Source organism: Limtongia smithiae, assembly GCF_038497785.1.
Source record: "Limtongia smithiae strain NRRL Y-17922 unplaced genomic scaffold V1518scaffold_4, whole genome shotgun sequence".
NCBI lineage: Eukaryota > Fungi > Ascomycota > Lipomycetes > Lipomycetales > Lipomycetaceae > Limtongia > Limtongia smithiae.
The window spans coordinates 64,466-85,763 of record NW_027117625.1 but is presented as its reverse complement, the minus strand read 5'-3'; the positions used below and the strand labels follow the sequence as shown (position 1 = coordinate 85,763).

Sequence of the window (21,298 nt, the reverse complement as noted above, 5' to 3'; positions counted from 1 at the left end):
GTTTTTACGTTTGACGAAGTTCACACGTTAAATCGTGAAATTAATGAATTGGGAAGTAAATGGATTGTTCAGCTGTGTGGGCAGATCACCAAATATGAGAAGGCGACGAAAACGCAGAATGAACCTTCAAGTAGTGGCTATCAAACTGGTGGTCTCCGCCGTGTTTGTAAGAAGAGCAGGTCTTAGCCGTAAAATACCACTGTGAATTTTTGAGGTAAAACCTTTGGCCCATACAAAAAGCTGCAAATGTGGTGTGGGGCCTGAGGTTAGGACTCGTGACCGTAAAATCGCAACACGTCGAGGGCGACAGCAAATTTGTCCGCAGCTGTTTGGATAACAGTGAAGTGAAGAAGAAAGATATAATTGATCGACGAGTATATCAGGGCATCAAAAGAAGCATCTGGGGGAAATGGAGCAGAGCCTGGTCGCCTGACGCGTTGTTGTTCCTGTTCCTAGTTGAAAAACCGCAACACCAGGAACGCGACGCGTTCTCGAGCGCGCGAAAACAGCACCGGTTGCATGAGAGGATCTCTCTGGATTTCAGACGCCTACTCTAATATGACGCCTACTCTAATATGATCATTTACTAGGAAGTCTTGTAGTATGATATGCGAGCGTGATGAGAAGGCGACGAGGTGAGCGAGCGCACAGCATTGCCACACGTGCCTTGCAGTTTAAGGCAGGCCTCCGACATGCGGCCCGCAACAAACAGAAGAGGGTCAAGTCAAGATGAGCTCTGTATACGCCATAACCTCATCACGATTGCTGTTTCTACCTCAAGAATTTCTATGCAAAGGACGTACATGCGCTTGTCAGGAAGCGGCGCATGACTGGAGTATCCGCTACCTCCGAACAATTGTTTGCGTTTGACGCGTACGGACAGTTCGAGCTTTTGCCAACGAAGTCTATGACCGACGGCACCTGCCTCCGAATTTCAGCACTAAGCCTTTTCGCCATTTCGGTGGCACTACGTAGAATGTGTCTTGTCCTACAAATTCAAAAAATTGGTACTTCTAGTTGCTCCACGAAACTGTCAGTGTCCGCCTCACTGATGAACTGGGCTCTACGCAAATTTCAGACTTTAGTGGCAGATTTCGGTGACAGGGGCAGTTGTTCACTGGCAGCTCCAACTTGAAAGTACATGCTCATAGATTATTATTGCTAGGTATATGACAAGGACTCATATACTGTTGAAGAATTACAGCATATCACTAATTTCCAAACGACCGGAAAACGCAGCATCGCGAAAACGTGACCTCAACACAAACGCAAGTGATTCCGAACTGCAGTCGCGATATATTCCTCGACACCTTTTCCCCCAGGTCCAACGATGTTCATCTCTGCCTTGTAATTTAGAAACAACAGCCTCTGAAGCTCGGCTCTAGCGCTTGAAGTCAGCACGAATCACCAATATCCACACAACTTCATAAAACCTTAAATCAATATGATCGAAATGCTGCTCCAACAAACTCATGGCTTTCTTCCGATCCCCCTGAGTCATTGGGACGTACGCGGTCTGGTCCGGATAGTCGAGGATCTTCGCGCCGAGCCAGTGTAGCAATGGACAAAGTGCACTTGCTCCTTCGTGTGCGAGAGCACGACTGCCATATTTGTACACAGCAAAGATGTGAAGACCATAGGCGTCCGCGTCGACCACGCAGAGAACTGGCGGCGGTACTGAGAGCGGCGAGGACGAGTTTGCGACACGGGAGAGGAACTGGCGCGTCAACAGGTCGGGGTAGCCTTTGCCCTGTCATGAGTTGGTTAACCAGCAGGGGCGACGACGAATATATTTCAAGGAGTGGGTACAGTGATCAAAATTCCGTGGCCGATGTCAACACGAGTACAGAATTCGGAGTCGCACAAGCTCTTGAAGACTGCCTCCTTTTCGATGACGAGGACGTAGTCAGTCCGTCTACTCTCGATTCTGACTATAGCGTCCATCGCCGGAATTAATTGGACCTACCACCAGACGTTAGCCATCATAAAGATACGCTCGATTATCGCCTGGATTACCCCATCATCATCCACGCTCTTTACGCGTCCGTCCGTAGACACAATGCGCAGTCCGCAACCTGGACTCGCACAAAACAATCCCTTCTGCGCCGCGACAATACCAAGCGCGCTGCGTTCCACATCCAACGTGCACGCAAGATCATCGATAATTCTGTCTACGACAGTCTGGTTTCCGAAAAGAGCTGAATTGCGGTAGTATAGATCCCGCTTTGTCATAGTGCCGGCGTTGTCCTCAAGGGCGGCGATAATGATGGTTATTATGTTAAGTAGTGCCGCAAATCTGCGCGGGCTGGTGACTTGTGGGCCAGGGAACGAGATTTTTTGGTATACCTTCGGCCCTGAAGTGCTCACCTGCCGCCGACGATTGGCGAGTTTGAACTCCGCGACACCGCGCGTCGCTAGACCATCGAGCATGTCGATCACTAATGCCTCAAGCTTTTCAATAATCACGATTCTAGATATCCCAAGATTAATCTAACTGCTAGAAACTATAACATAATTCTGCGGTGTGTGAACTTTGAGACGTCCTTTCCATCGTGAACCGAGAATATCGCTGCGTCGTCGTCGATTAATAGCTCTTCGTTGCTACATGATTCGTCGGCAAGTATGAAATCGTCAGGCACATCGTCGATTGGAAACTTCAACTTTTCCGCGTTGTCGTCGATCAGAGACTCATCAGATCCATAGTGAATCAAGAAATCAGAATTGACCATGGTTCCCGCGAAAATTGGGTACGGTACAGGTGTTCGTGATAGTTACAGAGTTGTACCGCGAAATAATGGAAGTCCCAACGACGAATCTCGGCTTATCGATCATCCACATCACCAACCGTATCATCACATATCGACGCGTCCACCTCTCTGTCACTCTTTCACACGCAGCACAACATGATCAAGTCCAAGCCGCCGACCAGCGGCACCAGCACCGGCTCGTCAACGCCACACTCACAGCTGCTATGCCAGCGATGTCGGCTGCCTCTCGGAATTCATGACAAATTGAACGAGCTTGACGCCACTGCACTGGATAGAATGCTCTCCGGTTCGTTCCCTTCTACAGACATAATACGCGGTACGTGACTGACATATAGATATAGCGTCTGCCCCGGCAAGCCCCGACGAGCGGCGGTCCGACACAGGAAACCTGTATCCGCGGTTCACGCTCGCACATTATAAGCAAGAAGCCACTGGCAGCGACGTTACCACGCGAGCACCCCTCTCCACACTACCCACATCCGACAAGCGCCATGACGGTAATCCAACAACTGACTCATTTGTGGTGCTCGACAAAGCAAGTCTCTCCGGTCCGCCTACCGCCAACGGCACTAGCGCGACAGCGCATGCACCACCGATTGGTGGCTACGAAGCCATGATCCGAGCTGCGGAGTTGCAAGAGGGCGCTGAGAACGGGAGTAAAGACCCTTTTGACCCGGAGGGCGGGAAGTACTCCCTCTCCGCACGCTTTCAGACTTCGGACCGGCTTTACGATATTATCTCATCGCGCACAGAATTGGATAAGCCGATATGTTCAGAATGCATGGAGAGTTTAGTTGAGGCGTTGCGGCAACAATATTCCGAAGTTGCGCGTCACCGTGATATCTACGCCGCTTTCCTCGAACAAGTCCAGCAATGCAAACCAACACCGGAACAACAACTAGCCGCGGAGAAAGAGTTGGCGGAGATTACGAAAGAACAGGACCGGGTTATGGCGGAGCTGAGATCCGTCGAGCAAGAACGATTGAAGGTTGAGTCAGAGATTGAAGAACTTGAACGACAAGCGGCAAAACTCGACGAGGACGAACAGAAATTCTGGGTTACGCGGAACAAGTACGCCCAGGAGCTTGAGGATTTCACAAACGAGCGTGATGCGTTTCGGTCGCAGTTGGCGCGCGATACTGCGTTGGTTGAGAGACTGAAGAAGACCAATGTATACTCGGACGTGTTTAGGATCGAGGGTGGTTCCGCCGCGGTTGATAGAATGGCAGGAATCGCTCGGTGATGGAGGTAATCGGAAGTGTAAGCTGGTCTAGTTTTTTTTTTGCGCGACGGTTGGAAGATTCTTGTATATACACTGTTCTGGGTGCTTGTAATTCGGCTTGGTCTTAAATGCTATGCTCTGCTATAAACTGAATTCATTACACAACCAACTTTTCTATCAGCCACGCCAGCTGAGAGCTGCAAAGCACCCGGTCTATCCAACAATCCAAATGACTTTTTCAACCTCGCGTAGGTACACCAAGTCGTACAGTATAGATACACAGTTCAAAGATTTGCACGACGCCATCGTAACTAGTTGAGATGCTCGTACTACTTATATGCCCTCGACCCACATCATGAGTCGTCGCGTCTGCTCCATGAACGTCAGGGTTAGTACAGTGTGCGGTCCAATACGCATCAGGTGCGCAAAGAAACCTTTGTACAGCGCCAATGGACCCTCTATGGAGACAGTCTTGAGGAAGCAGTCAAACACGCCTTTATACAGATTTCCACGCTGGTTGTACATGCGGGTCATGATGACGTCCCACGGGTTCATAACAACACACACACCAACGCCGGAGACAGCAGAGGCAAGAAGATGCTGTGAGGTGCCCTCGGCCACTTTGTAGGTGTCGAGCACGCCCTTGGTTGAGTTGTAGATCGGCAGTTGCACACTTGAGCCGCTGCCCGTACGCAGGACGGCGGAGCCGCAGCCACGGTACAGGCCACTGAAGCCCTCGGCTTTGTAGATTGACGCGAGACCGTCCCACATCGACTTGTAGTGTGTTTGCGTGCCAACCTGAAAGACTGGGGAGTATGACTGCATCCGCGTCTTGACAAGGAAGAAAGGCGAGCCAGCGATAGCTATGTGGGTTAGCACACCAGAATCGAGCCAGAACCGCGTAATATGTGAGATAACTCGCCTCCCATAATACCGCTGCTGGCGCCGGCAAACACGTTAATACCGAGCGTCGAAGCCTCAGGACTGCCGTTGATGGCACTTGCGGTTGCCCTCCGAATAGGCTCGTAGAATCCCAGACGGCAGCCGTTAAGACCGACTTGATAGAAGTACTGTAGTAGTTAGTTCTTGGTCAAGTGATATGAAGGGCACGAAGAGGAGACGTACAGCACACCCAAGACCGCGCTGCCATCCACGGATACCCTCATTTTTGAGAATTACACGGAGCGCCTGGAAGAGACCGGTATAAACCTTTTGAACTTCGCCACGAGCATGTAGTTCGCCCTGAAGCTGCAATCTGCATAATAGTCTACTGTTAGCACTCTCCTTCCCCCGCTAGTAAATTTGCACGCGAACTGGCCTAACTTACCTAGTCTTGACAATCTCGATGGGGTTGGTCACGGTGACGGCGATACAGGCTGCCATGGCGCCGGCGGTAAAGCCGCCAAACGACGAGAGCTGCTTTTGGGGCTGCTGTGGAGGCGCTGCGGAGGACATGGCTGTGCAATTAAGCAAACTGGTTTGGCCTTCGTCGCCCGGAGGTGTAGTTTAGTTAGTCTGCGATAGCTCCGGAACTTCGGCGACGTCGAGAGCAACGTCGGCAAGTTGCCGCACTGACTCCACCGGCAACATGTACGCATGCATTACAGAATTGCACTCCATCAGTCAAACTACGATTCTCAAACATCTTCTTCTGCCTGAGGAGCAGTTTTATGGAGAAGTCGCAAAGACACGGGTGGGGTAAAAAAAGTTGGAGCCGGCGCCGGGGAGTGTCACGTGTCACCCCTGCGCAAGTGCCGCGAAATGTGCGCACAGAATTTTGGAGTGCTCCCAACTCGCGCCGACCAAATCGCCAAATATTCAACTGCCCTAGACCCAGACGAAAGCGGTAAAGATCTGGTCTGGTCTTGCAACTATGTCGGCCACCGTTGTACTTTCTCGAGATATTGTCACAAGCTTCCAGCCGTCGAAAGTGTTCAGAAACGCGTCGGAGGGGTCGCGCATTACGTCGCTGGACTTTGACGACACTGGCGCATCACTTCTTACATGCGGCGAGGACGATAATCTATACCTCTACGACTGCCGCGGCGGCAAGTGAGTGCTCTTGTATGTTATTGTATTTGCATGAGAAGGTTGCTGAGATGGGATAGGTTCAACAGGCCTGTTGCGAGTAAAAAGTACGGCTGCCACCTGGCGCGATTCACGCACAACCCCGCCAACTGTATATATGCATCTACTAAAGAGAACGGTACAATTGTCTGGTCACTGTTTAGATTGCTTGGTTCTAACCATCCACAGACACAATCAGATACCTCTCTCTCCACGACAATTCTTTCATCCGCTACTTCAAAGCACACAAGCGGAAAGTCATCGGGCTCGAGATCTCCCCCGGCGACGACACTTTCATCTCATCCTCCCTCGATGGCACCGTGCGCCTATGGGACCTCAACTCCGCCACATGCCACGGCCTTCTCACAATCCCTTCCCCGGCATTTATTGCGTTCGACCCTGCTGGCGTGGTCTTCGCCGTCGGCTGTGAGCAGACCGCCGAAATATTGCTCTACGACCAGCGAAACTACGACACAGAGCCGTTTGCAGTATTTAAGATTGACGAGATCAAGGGACCGAATAACTCGGTGCCGTGGTCAAAATTAGAGTTTTCGAACGACGGCAAGAATATGTTGGTGTCCACGCTTGGACCGGTGCATTATCTCCTCGATGCATTCACCGGAGATGTGACCATGCGTCTCACCGGACAGCCGTGGGAGAGCATGGAGGGCGAGAGACAATTTGTCTCCTCTGGCACAGCCACGTTCTCCCCAGACGGTCGGTTCATATTTTCAGGTGAGCTGGACTTTGATCGCTCGCTCGCCACGATTGCTGACGCTGAATTTAGGAGCCACCGATAACAAGGTCTATGTTTGGGACGTGCAATCCCCCGTTCGCGACGGCGTGCAACGACCAATTGCCGCATTCGAATCAAAGACTCCTGCAACGAGCTTAGCATTCAACCCGCGACGTTTGGTGCTTGCTACTGCAGACAAGGAAGTGGTATGCTCGAACATTGGGAGTAACTAGACTGCGACTTTTTGCTGACCATTATAATAGACACTATGGCTACCACAACCAGCGGCGATCGAGCGGACATTGACACGGTGATTGTATAACTATTTTGGTGCATATTTGTATGATAGAAGTATCTGAAGGTTACAAATGATGTAGTTCACGAACTACGTTGTGGTTACTGCGCATCAACATTTCCCAAGCCCATCCCGTAAAACACTTTCCCCGCAGACCATGCTGCGCGTTCCCTACAATCTCCACGCCGGCCCGGCCGTCGTCCTCCCGCCGGAAGCAATAACTCTCGGCAGTGCCATCGCAGCGACAGTGTCCTTCCTCTCCCCTGCAACCGGCACCACTGCGCTGATTACTGGCGCCGGCGCGTCAGTCGAGTCCGGCATCCCTGACTATCGTGGACCAACGGGGACGTACACCGTCAACAAGAACTATCGGCCTATATTCTACTCCGAGTTTATTGACAAACATACTATTCGCCAACGGTACTGGGCGCGGAGTTTTCTGGGATGGGAGGCGGTGCGTCAGGCCAAGCCGAATCGCGTGCATAAGTACGTTGGCGATCTCGTGAACGGCGGATGGCTTAGTAGCGTGATTACCCAGAGTGCGTGAGATGTATTTGAGTATATGGAACAGGGCTAATATTGTGGAGATGTCGATTCCTTACACTCCGCCTACGTGCACAACGTGACAGAACTCCACGGCTCGCTCGCGCAAGTAGTCTGCCTCACATGCAACACACACACCGACCGCGGCGCCTTTCAACATGCTCTTGCGCAGCTAAACCCAGCTTGGGATGAACTTCTGCGACAAGAAATCGATCGCCTGCAGCGCCGCTCAGTCAAAGCGGAGCCGATCAAGGATTTCCGACTTAATCCCGACGGCGACCTCGAACTCCCCGAGGCGATAAGATACGACGAGTTCAAGTACCCTGTCTGCCGTACATGCTTTGAGCAGGGCGTCGCATACGCGCTGACAGACGGCGCGGCCTGGGATGCAGTGCGTAATACGGATGTATCAGTGCCGCATTCGAAACGCAGTTGTAAAGATGTCGGCGTGGTGAAACCCAACGTCGTATTCTTTGGCGAATCTGTCGAAGCGCATACAAAGCACGACGCGGAGCGCAAAGTTCGCGAGGCGGATAAGATCCTTGTCGTCGCGACTTCGTTGGCGACATATTCAGCGTTCAGACTGATCAAGGAGAATAAGGCGCTCGGAAAGCGGATAGGCGTGATTAACGTCGGTCCCGTTAGAGGTGAGCATGAGATCTTAACAGATGGAGACTTACGCATCTCTTTCCCCGCGGGGGACGTGCTAAAAGGCGTCGTCGACGCGATGAACGCTACAGCATCTCCTAATAGCAGCGCGCATCATGCTACTTGTCATCTTCATTCATCATTGTAAATTTGTACATACTCAACAAAGCTTACACGCTCTCACTGCGTTCCCTACGTTCCCTCTCCCTGCGCACTTGGTCCGCCCGCTCCACAGCACGCTTCAAGAACTCACGCAAGTCGTCCGTAAGCGGGCCCAACCCAATCGCGGTAAAGAAATTGATCGCAAACCGCGTATCCGCCGGGTCGTTTCGGGGGAACAAGCCTTCAAAGAAAGGTGCAAGTTCTCGGTCATGCAGGTGCTCGAGCACGCTTGTCATGCCTGCTTCCTCAACCATGTCCTGGAATAGGATTTTAAGAAAAATACGCGACGAGGCTGTTGTGTCTGCTTCCGTAATGCGAATGCACTCGAGATTTTTCCAGCTCAACGCATCGCACGCGAGACAATGAGCAAAAAGTTTTGCAATGTTGCGGATCTTGTTCGTCTCATACCGGTGGATGGTATCGTAGTACGTCCCAAACGCCTCGCCAAAGTGCAAATACCACTTACGATTCAACCGACAAAACCGCTCCGCCACGAGGCCGTAGAATTTTGAGTAGATCTTCTCCTGCGAACAGCACTCGATGATCATGTTTACGAGCTCGATCTCGTGCTGCTGCGTGAGCTGGATCCGCAGGAGCTTGTGGCAACATTCCTCAAAATCCATGCTCGATCGGATCGTCAAATAGATTGTTCGCCGCAGGTTCACGAGGTCGCGATTCGTCATGTCCTGAATCTGCTGCTTCTTAGTCTCCGTAGGCTCCGCAGCCTCGTCTTCGGAAGAAGTAGCGTCTGAATCCTCCGAGCCGCTTTCGTCACCATCTTCAACCCCGAGGATCTCATCCTGGATAACCTTATACTTTGCCTCGTTAACTTCGTAATCCGGATCAAATTTGAACACATTCAACGAATCCTCGCCGTTCAAATCATCGTCAAGACCAATCATATGCGTAATCTGGTCATCTTCCTCTACCAAATCAAGATCCTCTGCAATCGGCGGGTTGTCCACGTAGTTATTCTTCCGCACGAGAAATAGTACTTCAATCATGTACTGGGTCCGTTTCTCAAGCTGCCCCTCGTGTAGGATAGCGCGAAACCGTTCAAACACGCCGTTATTTGCCGGTGCGCTAACTTCAGCCAAGAACGCGCCAACTTCGCGCATGAACGCCACCGCGATTTCAACTGAATCGTCTGTCGGCCGTTCAAGCAACAGATGCAGAATCTGCAGTATGATAATCTCATGCGCAACCTGGTAGTTACATAAATGCGCCAAAAACCGCGTGCTGCTGATGCACACCGCCTTGTCGTTGCGCCGAAACGCCTTGCGGAATTGGATAATCAAGCGCGTAACGAGGAGTTCGCCAATTTGGGGCAGCTTTGTATTCACGATCGCTGCGATCGCGCCGTAGACTGGGGTGAATGGCAAACTTGCTGTTTGTGCGCGCATCATGCTTCGACAAAACAAACCACGTCCACGAACTAGATTTTGCCTGAAAATATCCTGCACGATGTCCCGGATATTCGACTTGTTAACTTTATTCACGAGTCCATTGATGCCCTTTTTGAGAGATTCCCAGGCTTGTCGCTGCATCTCCTTCGGATCAACATTCGTGATCTGCGATTGCAACGCACGAAGTCGGGCGGGCGGAACGTAGGTACCACCAGAGCGCAGCTGGAGTAAACGCTCGTATTCCGCTTTCGCGTCAAACGGCTTCACTTCCTTAGGCGCTTGTTCCGCAGCCTGTCGTTCTCGCTCGCGCGCGCGGTCGCGGTCGACATCAGGTAACGCCCGTCGACGAGGCTGCTCGTTGCGCTCATCAGGTCGACGCTCTTGCGATCTTTCGCGTCGTGGGAGCAGTGACCTCCGCTGCGGCAGATCTCGTGAAAATTCCTCACGCGCGGCATTCTGTCGCGTAGGCGGTGAGGGAGATCTAACGCTATTCTGTCTTCGCTCTTGCCTTTCCACAAGACGATTCCGCTCCCACCGCCCATCATCATTAAAGTCTCTCCGTCTCGGTGCCGTAGTTTCCTCGTCATCGTCCCACGCCGCCGGCCTCTTCGCACGATTAGCCACTTGCTGTAGTGATGGTGGCGTCGGGGAAGGCGTTCGTGATGGCGAGCGCGATGGCGGAGTCCTCCGACGTCGGCTGGGGTAGTCCTTTTGCGTATCAATTTCGGTTCTGCTTGCCATGCTCAGTTTGGGTATGGCGGATGCACAGGGAATAAAAGATAGTGGAGAACGAAGCGAGGTAAACGCTAAGGTAGCGTACAGGGATCTCAACTGGACATACACATGTGCCATATGAAAATCACGAACACCCTCATTTCGCGGCAATATAGTTCCCGCAACATAACGAGTCAGAACATCGCGCTTAACAAATATTGATTAGACGACTCAAAAGTACTCAGATATATCCATGAAAATACCGTTGCGCACAAAAGTTGAATTCTTCAGAGAGTATGTCAAATCTGATCCAGGAATATTATGTGGAAGGCGTTAGTGGTTTAGCGGTAAAATTCGTCGTTGCCATCGACGAGCCCCCGGTTCGACTCCGGGCTGACGCAGATTTTTTTTAATGCCTAGTATCTGTGCTTCATTATTTTGGGTTTATCCATGTAATTTTTATAGTCGACTAGTTCGTACGCCGTAGATCAAAACCAGGCCCTGTGCGGACAAAGCCCGAGCAGGAGCAAGAGATATATCGCTCTTTCATTTACATATTAGATTTGCAGATCACAACTCGTGGAAAGAGTGCAGACATCATCATTCATTTCACGTTATACAAATGCTCCAGAACCTACTTCTCCATAACGAGGACACCGCGATATCTCATCTTGCCCTGGCGAAGAGTGGACATGGCTTCGGTCGCTCCTCCTTTAGTGAGGGGGTACGTCATGATCTTCGGGAAGACCTTGTGGCGAGCGGCAAAGTCTAGCATCTTGATGATTTCGGAGCGGGAGGCACCGCTGGAGCCCTGGATCTTGATACCGTTGGCGAGGAGGGTGAGCATGGGCACAGGGGTAGTACCGAAGGAGACGGTGAGAACGTAGATTGCGCCCATGAAATCAACGACGGAGGAAAAGAGAGAGTAATCCGGCTGCGCATTGGCCGTCATGAGGAGGTGCTTGACCTTCTTGATGTGTGAAAGATCCTTGAGGCCGCTGGTCGCGTGGAACTCGGTCGCACCAAAAGCAAGGGATTCCTCACGCTTGCTCTCGGTACCGGAGAAGACGACGACCTCACAGCCCATCTTTGCGGCGAACTGGATGGCGAGATGGCCGAGACCGCCGACGCCGACGATGCCAACGCGCTCGTAGGGCTTGATGCCATAGGAAGCGAGGACGGACCAAACTGTCACACCGCCACACATGAGCGGAGCGGCCTCGGCGGAGGGAATGCCCTCGGGAATCACATAAAGTGATTTCTCGTCCCAGGTGACGCCGGAGGAGAACGAACCGATATCTTTGTCGTCGGCGCCGTACTCTCGCTTGTTGTGGCAGTAAATGTCGTGGCCAACAAGGCAAGGCTCGCACTTGCCGCAGAAGAAATGATTCCATCCGAATCCTACGCGATCACCGACCTTGACGAGGGAGACGCGGGGTCCGACGGCGGTGACGAAGCCGATGCCTTCGTGACCGAGCGTGATGCCGGACTTGAGGTAGTGCTCGTCCGTGCCGCACACGCCAGAGTGGGTGACCTTCACGCACGCCTCGAAGTCGCCGAGCTCCCGGCTCGCGGATTCCGGCACGATCTCACCGGTCTCGGTGCCGCGCAGGCCCAAGAAGTTGTAGGTCATTGTGATGTGTGGTGGTCACGAGGAACGAATATAAGAGGGAGTCCGTGAGGCGTGGTGGGAAGGCTAAGTGGGACCATGGCTCTTTATGGTTGGAAGTCGGAAGCAGCTCTGAGATCCCGGCGCGGACGGTCAGTGCTGGCGTCCATGGCCCGGCGCTCAAAGAAAGCACACTCGCTGCAAATTTTTACTGGAAGTGTGCTCTACCCAGCGTCCAGGTCCACGCTGCCGATAATGACCGTCTCCACAAGCGAAAATAATCGACGATGGCCTCGCAGCAGGTCTTCCGGCCGCTGGAGTACTTATCTCAGCGCTACGGACGAGTAGTATAATCAATTGCACGGCAAACTACAAAAGTGAGCAAAGCCTGTCCGTTGAAATGGAGGAGAACGATATATTTAGCTATCGTCATGAAACTGCGGATGTTCTGGATGAATCCAGCTTATCTCTCGATTAGAGCGCGGAAATCTTTTGACTTCCGACTTGTGACGTCATTGCTGTCACACGTCCTCGAGATTTCTTAATCGCACGTTGTGCTGGATTACAGTCAGGGAAAAACATGACTAGAGATGAAGATTTAGTCCCTGACTCGTTGTAAACTTGAAGTTCCGTCTTGACGGCGTGAACTCTAGCGCACGGTAGTCGTTGAACAGAACGTTGCCGGGACCGCATTAACATTAATACTCGTTCGGCCGGCTTCTCCAGAGGGTTGTCGAGGCGGTGTCATACAGGAACACATCACGTCCGCAGAAGCAGAATCGGCGCGGACGATCAATAATGCGCTGGGCATACTCGCCAATTAGGGAAATCGTTGCTGCCGGTCAACGAGTGTGAAGGAAGATCTCGGACTTGCGTATCGGACAAATCGCGCTATCAGCCGTAGACAAAGTCCGCACGAGTATCTAATTCACCAAAGCATTTATATACAGATCACATTTATACCCGCTCTAAAGCTCATCTCTAGGCGTCGGTTGCAGGTGCAGAAATCTATCGTACTTTTGCTGCTGCTGGGCCGCCACATATTCCTCGCGCCCCACAAAACGAATCCAGACCTTATTCGCGTGGTACAAGAATATCCGCCACATATTCCTCGGGAAGTAGTAGTAACTCTTCATGATGAACTTGATCCCCTCCCACGCGGCGCTCCATTCCTCGTCCCAGGCCGATATCTGCGATGTGTTTTCGCTATCCTTCTTCTCGTTGGCTTGTTCCGAGATCTCGGGTTCGCTTTCGGGAGAGCCGGAGAGCATGTTGTTGAACATGTCGATCGCGTCGACGGATTTCGAAAGGCGATCGAAAGTGTTGATAAGCGCGACCATTTCCATCCGTCGCAGTTGTACTTCACTGCCAGTGCCGTCCTCCGGGAGATCGAAGAGAATCTTAAGCGCCGTGGCATAGCCAGTGACTTGAAGCTTTCCCCATAATCGGCATTTGTCACAGCCAGTGCAGTCCATGATGCGCGATACATTCACAAACTTGGTTCTAAACTCCTCCTTGAGCTGAGGATTGCCAAGGAACAGCTTTTTAGCATCAAACACCACCGGTAACGAGCGATCAGCCTCAACCGCAATGCGGAGCATCTTACGCCGTGTCTCGGCGTCGTAGCCCTGCGCGTTTGTGCAGAATGTAAAGTCCTCAAGGTAGTGTCGCAATTTCGCCACTGCCTTTGCCACGAGGCCGTAGTTGAAGTAGATGTTCGCGATGCGGTCGGGGTAGTTGCCGACGCGGGCCATGAACATTTCAAGGTTTGGGCCCCATTCACCGGTCTCAGTATCAAGATATTCGTTGCAGAGGTGGGTTGACACACTTGCGTGCATGCCGGAGACGAGTTTGTAGAAGACCCGTTTCTCGACACAGCTGCTCGGAGGTGTCGCGAGAGGGCCGCCGGTGACGGAGATTGACGGGCTTGTGGCATCTGGGAAGCAGTTCTCAGTGTATATGGCATTCCAGATCATGTTGGCGTGCGGTCCCATGTAACCTGTGTACCGTTCTGGATTATCAAGCAGGCTGACATATACGCCCGGGCCGTCGGCAGATTCATCTTCGGGAACGCAGTAGTCTTTCGGAAGCCCGAGCATACTCATACCACCAGCGTCGGTATCTTTCACACAACTTTCCTCGACATCATCGCCGAATCCGTCGTCAAAGTCATCGTCAAATTCGATGGTAGATCCGGAGGACAAGCGGCCAAGGTATTCTGAACGCCAAATTTCTGGTAAATGTGACTCGTCATCGATTGTGTCGACTGCACAAGCACGGTTACCGCACATGCCTTCGTCAGACCAGAAAAGACATGGGCGACCAAAGAGATCAAGACGGTAGTATCTGAAGAAGTCAGAAGTTGTGACAATGTCGTGGAGGAGGGGTCGAAGACGCTCTTTGTTGGCGGTGTCTATGGCGGAGATGTAGTAAGAGGACTCTGAGATTTCCTCGTATGCCTGGTGGTGTTAGATGTGAAGATCAAAGAATGTGGTGTGAGCCACGGTGGCTTTATTGCGGGTATGCGCATGGGGGAGAACTCACCAACGAAGGCGTGAGGAGGCACGCCAGAAGCGCAAGGGAGGGAAGACCTAACAACAACTGCAAACGCATTGCAGAGTATGTGAAGGAGGGGGTGAAGAGGTAGATCAGCAGTGAGGAATGGCGGAGGGGGTTGGAAGTTGGTGGAGTGCTGGAGGAAGTCAGCGTTGGGAGTTCGGCGCAGTCTCGTGTTCGTGAGTGGCGTTGTCGTTCGTGTTTAGGCTGCGTGCGATGAACAGACTAGCGGTAAGAAAAGCTAGAATTCTACAATAGAATACGATAGTAAACAAACAGAACAAGAATAGGATCAACTACTGAAGTGTGCGTAGAAAGAATTGCGGTTCAAAAGCCGAATCGCCTGCGGCTCAGGCTGAGCTGGCTAAGGGTTTGAACGCAGCCGTACGTCGTCCGCGACTCAGCATGTAAGCACTCCTCTTCCAGAACCTCCCCCGCCGCCGTGTCACTCTATATCCGTCCGGCCATCCTCCAGTGCTTCTCGAGTGCTCTTCCATTGCACCCATGGAGTCTGTTGAAGACGACGTCGCCACCAGCACCGCCGCGGAATCCTCAGCAATGAACCTTCCCACCGTCTCTCATAGCAATCCTCGCAGACCGCGCAGCTTTCCCTATTCAGAACTTCTTCCCTTCGCCGTTGAGCCGGATGCATCCCGCCAGGAGCATCTTAACGAGATTCTCGCGAACCTCGAGCTTGCCATGCGCTCTCAGCCTGTGTCCTTCAGCACACTCTGCCACTGGAACTACGAGCTCTGCTTGTGGCTATCCCTTAAGTTCGACATGCCTAGGCACACCAGAACACAGCTTGTCAAGATCTTCTACGAGCTCGCACTTGCGCGTGGCTTGTCTAAGACCGTCTTCCGTGTCTTTGCTGATACCTTCTGCACCCTCTGTGCGAAGGAATATCTGCTCAACCGTGATGATCTCGTCCTAGATTGGCGCATTCTCTACTCCCGTATGGAGACCATTCTCTTTCCAGCACAGTACGCCGGTGTGAATAGAGCGCGCGAATTGCGTCTCAATGATCTCTCCAAAATCGCGCTGTATGCGCAACGCTTTTTCGCGCCGGAGGCGGTGTACGACATCTTTCACGAACTGCTACCGTTATTCAACGTCCAGCGTGCCACAGCGCATTCCGTCGTCCGCATCATTGATCTTCTCCTCCCTGTCTCCACGACACCGATTACTGATCCGTCGCTGCATCCGCAGATGTATTTGCCCAGTAAGTGGACCGCCACTCTCTAGATATGGCAGCTGCTAACCTGTTTAGCGATCTTCCATGTCTGGAGCCTCTATACCAGATCCTATACATTTGATCTAAGCATGCTGGACCTCGTCAGTCGACTTTGTCGAGTCGGTCTCAGAGATCCGAATATTCTGTTCACTTCAACCGGCATCTTGACAAAGGAACAAACTGCATACATGCTCACATCCGCTTTGCGCTTGTTGGACATTCCTGTCGGTCGCTCTGGATCTCCTTACACGGCTAGTTTCGAGCCCTACGCTAAGGAGGCTGGTGAGTCGCGGCGGCGCAAGATATCCCGCACGATGTCATTATGGATCGTGTTCTCTCTATCGAATAAGTGTCTCGACGACCCCAACAGTATTTTGAATGGATTTGCGGGCCTTATCCAGTCCGTGGAAACATTTTTCCATCCTTCGAACTATGGTTACTGGTCAAAGTACCTCTTCCGCATGCTCGAGGCCGTCGCCACCACGTTCACCATGCGCTGGAACCGCGAGCAGAGTGGCGAGCTTCCGACACCGGAAGACCGACGACTCAGTCCTGCAGTCAAACGCCAGTTCGTTCTTGCGATCAAGGATGCAGTCATGACCGGAATCCACACAAAAACTTCTCACACGGCTTCGAACGCGCAGTTCAGTTTGCAAGCGTTGACCTATTTGGAGCCCGATATTATGCTTCCGATCATTTTGTCTCAGGCATACGGGTCGCTTCAGGGCGTCGTTGAGACCGCGCGAACAACCGTCGCAATGACCGCACTGAGCTACTCGGCCGAGCGAATTGTCAAGCATAAGCGCTATAGGCTCCACGTCACCGCCGTCCTCGGCATGCTTGTTCCGGGGATTGACCCCAATGATTTGCACAAGACTTTGAAGTCGCTTGAAGTTATCCAGAGTTTTGCCGCGTACATGCCGTTTGCGGATTTGAGCGAAAACGTCGGGTCTGGACCCGCTATGGAGTATTTCACAGCTTGTTTGGAGGCAGTTGAAGCCGGAGAAGATTTGGACAGCGTGCAGCTTTCCGATGAAGACGAGCTCTTGGTATTGAAATCGTCAACCGCAACGTTCGAGGAATTCACAACGTCTCTTATGAGCCGCATATACACCTTGCTCGAGAATCTGCCAAAGCAGAACACATACTCAGATTCGCCAGAGCGGAATGTTCTCAACGTGATGCCTAAAGTCTTTAACGTCGTGTTTGCTGCCGTATCTGACGATATTTTTGGTAAAGTATTAGATCAGTTTGCTACCTTTGCGCTCGATAACGTTATATACCAAGCGCGTCTCGGTGCGTTGCATATTGCTGGAGCATTACTCCGAGCGCAGCCTGAGCGCACATTGAGCCGGTTGTTTCCCCTGCTCGTGAGCCGCATCCGAGAAGAAATCGACGAGAACCATGCCGGACGTTCGACCAACCTTGGAGACGTTGCGCCGAGTGATATGAATTTGCTTTGGTACATGACGATTTTGCGCGGTATTATTTGGCCTGCGGGTGCAGCTTTGCTAAAGTATAAGGACGAACTATTCGATTTGATGATATATCTGCGCGAGAAGACCCATGGTGCTACGGCCGATCAGAGCGGCGCTCTTATTTTTGGAATTATCATCAACTTTACGACGATCTACCATTGCGACTTTCATCTTGTCAACCGGTCAGAGTTGCAAGCCAACGGAGGCTATAGTTTTGCTGATTGGGGAAAACAGACTGCTCCGAAAGATCTTGAGATTGAGTGGCATTCACCAACATCGGATGAGGTTACGTTTGCGGTTTCATTGTTTGAGGATAACATCGAGTGGTGCATTTCACAGCTTACGTCACTCATGGCGGAGAAGCAACCGAAAGCGCAAAAGACGTGGTCAGAGGAGCTTACTCGTTTGTTGTCTTACTTTACGCGCGTGCTGTCAAGTATGGCGGCGCTATACGACATGAAGCAACTTTCTGCTTCTCAGGGAGAAGATTCCGAAATGGATGTGTCTGCGCCGGACGAGATCGATGATATCGAGCTTGCGGACGCCGAAGAGGAGAAAGCTGTTGATGATAATCTGATGAACGATATTGACGATGCTTTCGAGGCTGATGAGGACGACGATGATCGCGATGTTTTTGTTGTCTACTCTATGTCATTCAGATACCCGCGCGGCTACTATTTCGAAAACAATACCGACAGCCCGTTATGTGTCAAAGTCCACGAACTTCACAACAAAATCGGCCACATGCTGCACTCGATCCACACGGATCTAATGAAGAACCACGAAGACGAGGTGCAGCCGATGGGCATGCTTCTTGAGAGTATGCGCTCGTGGTTCCTTGACGTTGGATTTGCCAACACAACGCATAGATTCCCGTACTTTAGAGACGGTAACAAGTTTAAAATGGTCGGATTGCACAAAATTCTACCGCGATATGCGCTGACGTTGCGCGCGCTGTTGTACTGTAAATCGCGCATGTTGATGGCGATTGGTCGGCGGAAGATGTGCGCCTTGGATAAAGACCTGCTGCAAGATCTTGTTCAGAGCTCGACGGCTCGATATGCGGTGAACAGGATTTTTGCTCAGCGGACTTTGGAAGCAGCGATGAAGACTCTTGACGGGTCTGGACCGCACGTGGGCGAGTTGCTTATCAGCGAACTGAACAATGCAGTTGCCGCGAAGAATGCGCCGAAGATCAAGGGTGCGTTGTATACCGCCAATATCTGCCGTCTTAACCACAGAATGACGAATGACCTGCGGTTCAGGAATTCGTATGCGCTCACGCTACTTGGCGCTGCGAAGCTGGATGATAATAGCCTACACGACTTGTCACGTAAGGCGATCATTGCATTTTCTCATAGCACGCTGACAGAGGGTGGCTCTATGTACTACAGCGACAGTGTTGTCCAGATATGGCGTACTATTCTCCCCTACGACAAAGATTTTGCAGCAACCATCGAGACGCGATCGAAGCGGAACGCGCAACGCATGAAACGAGCTGAGACGAACTCTGAAGAACTTGAAGCGGAGCTGCTGAAGATATACAAAGAGGAACCGCATTGGCGTATCTCGATGATCGCGTCAACGATGATGATTAGCCAGATTGGGTATTACCGGACGCGGATCTCGGCCGAATTGGGCCAGATTGCAATTAAGGGTATGGTCGATCCGCATCCGTATTTGCGGATGGGCTTTTTGCAAGGCGTGAATCTGATTGTCAACGTTGTTGAAGCGCGTGCGTTTACCAAGTACGATGAGAAGAATTTGTTGTTTGGGAATTATGCGTTCGACGATTTGGTCAAGATACCCGTGAACAGAAGCGATCCGGAGTTTATCACTACCTATCATCAGCAGCTGACGGATCCCGAGGCACCGTATTACTCTGGCAAGCGATACCAACCGGGATGGCTTGTGTGGGGCAAAGAATTTGAAGTACAGAAGCATCCATACAAACGGTTTCCGGCGGCATTGAATGAGCAAGATAGCAAGCTGATTGAGATGATCGGCGTGCTTATCGATGCGCGGTGGTTTTCGCAGTACGCGAAGATATTACTGCAAGAGCCGCGTAGCGAGAAGGATACGTTTAGACAGGTGTACGCGATTATTTCCGCGTTGATCTCTGGGCTGGTGTATGATGGCGTGACGACGCTGAAGTGGGACGAGTACTTGCGACTTATTCGGCGTGTATATGACGATGCGCCGATGGATAAGAATCACCAGCGCGCGACGGCGGAGTTGTTGGCGGGGTTGGTAGGGAATATCCATTCTACGGAGTACTCTGAGAAGGTGATTGCGTTCGCCATGGGAATTTACGATGACGTGTTTTACGAGAAGTTGACGCCGGAGACGCTGGATAGTTGGACGAATAATGTGTCGTTTCTCGGCGCCTATGTGGATCCGCGGACGATTTGGCCGCTTGCGCAGAAACTTGGGAGCGCGCGAATTGATGATACGTCCAATGCGGCATTCAAGGAAAGTGCGAAGTTCTCGTTACTGAAGTGTTTTATCTGGAAAGCGGACTGGACATTTACACAGACAGACAAAATCCTGGCAGATTTCATGGACCATCTGGATCAGAGCTACAAATATGTGCGCGAGGAGATCGGCGCGACGATCGCGCGGATCATGCAGACACGACTGCGGGAGTCGTTCTCAGATGTGGATGGATTTCTGCAGGCGAACCGAAACGCGGGGTCGCTTGGCGTGCGTGCGTTCCCACCGACGGTGGAGCTAGACGTGATGATGGATAATGTGTTTGATAAGCTTGCGCACTGGCGCGAACGGCGGATCGTTTACCACGATCCGAACTCGTACACGAATGGGAGTAAGACGGTGATGCTATGGTTTGATTCAATTCTGGACTCGCCAGCAGCGATATTGCTACTGCCCTACTTTGGACGGGTGATATTACCGGAGTTGTTGAATTTCATGGACGTCAAGGAGCATGAGGAATTGGTAAGTCTATCAGTAAGGTTATTCCGCGTGTTTGGGAATATACCGTGGCCACCGTGTTTACTGGACGATCTTGTCAATGCGATCGTGGAAATCGTGTCGACGTCTGAAATGTGGCATCAGCGTCTTCGCGTATTACCTCTCATCCAAGCGATTTTCTTCCGGCAATTATTCCAACTATCAACGAAGAATCGTAAAGCGATGTTCGAGTGCGTCGCGGATCGGCTGTCGGACCCGCAGCTCGAAGTGCGAGAAACCGCTGCGGAGACTTTGTCGGGAATGATCCGATGCTCGCCGAAAGTGTATCGAGATGCGACGGTCAAGAGGCTCGATCGCCAGTTTACAAAGTTGCTGCGCCAGAATCCACTCCCGGTCACATCATCGCAGAGCATCGCGGAGAACAGCAATGCGATTACTATTGCACGGCATGCTGCGGTGCTCGGATTATCCTCTCTAGTCCGCGCGTTTCCTTACGAATCTCCCCCACCTGTGTGGATGCCGGGAGTGCTTACAACGCTTGTGAATCGCGCCGCGTCGGATTCGGGAATGGTGGGGCGAAGTGTGAAGACGGCGCTGGGTGAGTTTAAAAAGACGAGGCAGGATACCTGGCATGTGGACGTGCGCGTGTTTAATGCAGAGCAATTGGAGGATTTAGAGGGTGTGCTCTGGCGCACTTATTTCGCGTGAGAGAGTACTCGAAGAGCAAGAGATGATGGGCATAAAATGAGGAAGATGAGAAGCGTAAACGCATATTAAGGAAGTGCAAGAATATAGAGCATTAATTTGATTCTGTTAGAGTGCAGGTAATACATTCATTCATTCATGTGAGAGGCCCATCCGTGGAAGAGCAATGAGCGCTGAACACGGGAGAATGCGTACAAAATTTCGGTTGCCAGGTCCACCGGGAT

General features: G+C 51.8%; 9 protein-coding genes and 1 non-coding gene across 10 annotated transcripts; 5 read left to right on the top strand and 5 right to left on the bottom strand.

Annotated features, from left to right (window-relative positions):
* Positions 1 to 1,131: 1,131 nt before the first annotated feature.
* V1518DRAFT_414316 (Spo11/DNA topoisomerase VI subunit A) lies at positions 1,132 to 2,779 on the bottom strand. Its single transcript, XM_066903547.1, has 3 exons — positions 2,017 to 2,779; positions 1,810 to 1,962; positions 1,132 to 1,750 (listed from the first exon to the last, which is right to left on the bottom strand). The coding sequence occupies exons 1-3, from the start codon at positions 2,428 to 2,430 to the stop codon at positions 1,382 to 1,384; spliced, it is 936 nt and encodes a 311-aa protein (XP_066760060.1). The 5' UTR covers positions 2,431 to 2,779; the 3' UTR covers positions 1,132 to 1,381.
* A 10-nt stretch (positions 2,780 to 2,789) lies between these two features.
* On the top strand, positions 2,790 to 4,167 carry V1518DRAFT_220692 (autophagy protein Apg6-domain-containing protein). The gene is made up of 2 exons (XM_066900939.1): positions 2,790 to 3,054; positions 3,110 to 4,167. Exons 1-2 carry the CDS (start codon positions 2,904 to 2,906, stop codon positions 4,009 to 4,011), a joined length of 1,053 nt encoding a protein of 350 aa, XP_066760059.1. The 5' UTR covers positions 2,790 to 2,903; the 3' UTR covers positions 4,012 to 4,167.
* Positions 4,064 to 5,490, bottom strand: V1518DRAFT_414311 (mitochondrial carrier domain-containing protein). Its single transcript, XM_066903546.1, has 4 exons — positions 5,318 to 5,490; positions 5,116 to 5,245; positions 4,913 to 5,060; positions 4,064 to 4,853 (listed from the first exon to the last, which is right to left on the bottom strand). Exons 1-4 carry the CDS (start codon positions 5,443 to 5,445, stop codon positions 4,324 to 4,326), a joined length of 936 nt encoding a protein of 311 aa, XP_066760058.1. The 5' UTR covers positions 5,446 to 5,490; the 3' UTR covers positions 4,064 to 4,323.
* Positions 5,491 to 5,806: 316 nt separating this feature from the next.
* On the top strand, positions 5,807 to 7,213 carry V1518DRAFT_414310 (WD40-repeat-containing domain protein). The gene is made up of 5 exons (XM_066903545.1): positions 5,807 to 6,042; positions 6,099 to 6,196; positions 6,247 to 6,792; positions 6,845 to 6,999; positions 7,057 to 7,213. The coding sequence occupies exons 1-5, from the start codon at positions 5,864 to 5,866 to the stop codon at positions 7,105 to 7,107; spliced, it is 1,029 nt and encodes a 342-aa protein (XP_066760057.1). The 5' UTR covers positions 5,807 to 5,863; the 3' UTR covers positions 7,108 to 7,213.
* Positions 7,194 to 8,463, top strand: V1518DRAFT_414305 (DHS-like NAD/FAD-binding domain-containing protein). Its single transcript, XM_066903544.1, has 2 exons — positions 7,194 to 7,627; positions 7,676 to 8,463. The coding sequence occupies exons 1-2, from the start codon at positions 7,246 to 7,248 to the stop codon at positions 8,425 to 8,427; spliced, it is 1,134 nt and encodes a 377-aa protein (XP_066760056.1). The 5' UTR covers positions 7,194 to 7,245; the 3' UTR covers positions 8,428 to 8,463.
* On the bottom strand, positions 8,382 to 10,826 carry V1518DRAFT_414304 (pre-mRNA-splicing factor cwc22). The gene has a single exon (XM_066903543.1). It carries the CDS (start codon positions 10,697 to 10,699, stop codon positions 8,450 to 8,452), a length of 2,250 nt encoding a protein of 749 aa, XP_066760055.1. The 5' UTR covers positions 10,700 to 10,826; the 3' UTR covers positions 8,382 to 8,449.
* A 65-nt stretch (positions 10,827 to 10,891) lies between these two features.
* On the top strand, positions 10,892 to 10,962 carry V1518DRAFT_t28. The gene has a single exon. It is a non-coding gene; the product is annotated as a tRNA-Gly (tRNA).
* Positions 10,963 to 10,989: 27 nt separating this feature from the next.
* Positions 10,990 to 12,254, bottom strand: V1518DRAFT_414303 (NADP-dependent alcohol dehydrogenase C 2). Its single transcript, XM_066903542.1, has one exon. It carries the CDS (start codon positions 12,192 to 12,194, stop codon positions 11,196 to 11,198), a length of 999 nt encoding a protein of 332 aa, XP_066760054.1. The 5' UTR covers positions 12,195 to 12,254; the 3' UTR covers positions 10,990 to 11,195.
* Positions 12,255 to 13,138: 884 nt separating this feature from the next.
* V1518DRAFT_426528 (endoplasmic reticulum Oxidoreductin 1-domain-containing protein) lies at positions 13,139 to 14,783 on the bottom strand (the record flags this gene model as incomplete). Its single annotated transcript, XM_066905992.1, has 2 exons — positions 13,139 to 14,629; positions 14,715 to 14,783. 2 exons carry the CDS (start codon positions 14,781 to 14,783, stop codon positions 13,139 to 13,141), a joined length of 1,560 nt encoding a protein of 519 aa, XP_066760053.1.
* A 340-nt stretch (positions 14,784 to 15,123) lies between these two features.
* On the top strand, positions 15,124 to 21,218 carry V1518DRAFT_414297 (uncharacterized protein). Its single transcript, XM_066903541.1, has 2 exons — positions 15,124 to 15,948; positions 15,997 to 21,218. Exons 1-2 carry the CDS (start codon positions 15,231 to 15,233, stop codon positions 21,075 to 21,077), a joined length of 5,799 nt encoding a protein of 1,932 aa, XP_066760052.1. The 5' UTR covers positions 15,124 to 15,230; the 3' UTR covers positions 21,078 to 21,218.
* Positions 21,219 to 21,298: the final 80 nt, after the last annotated feature.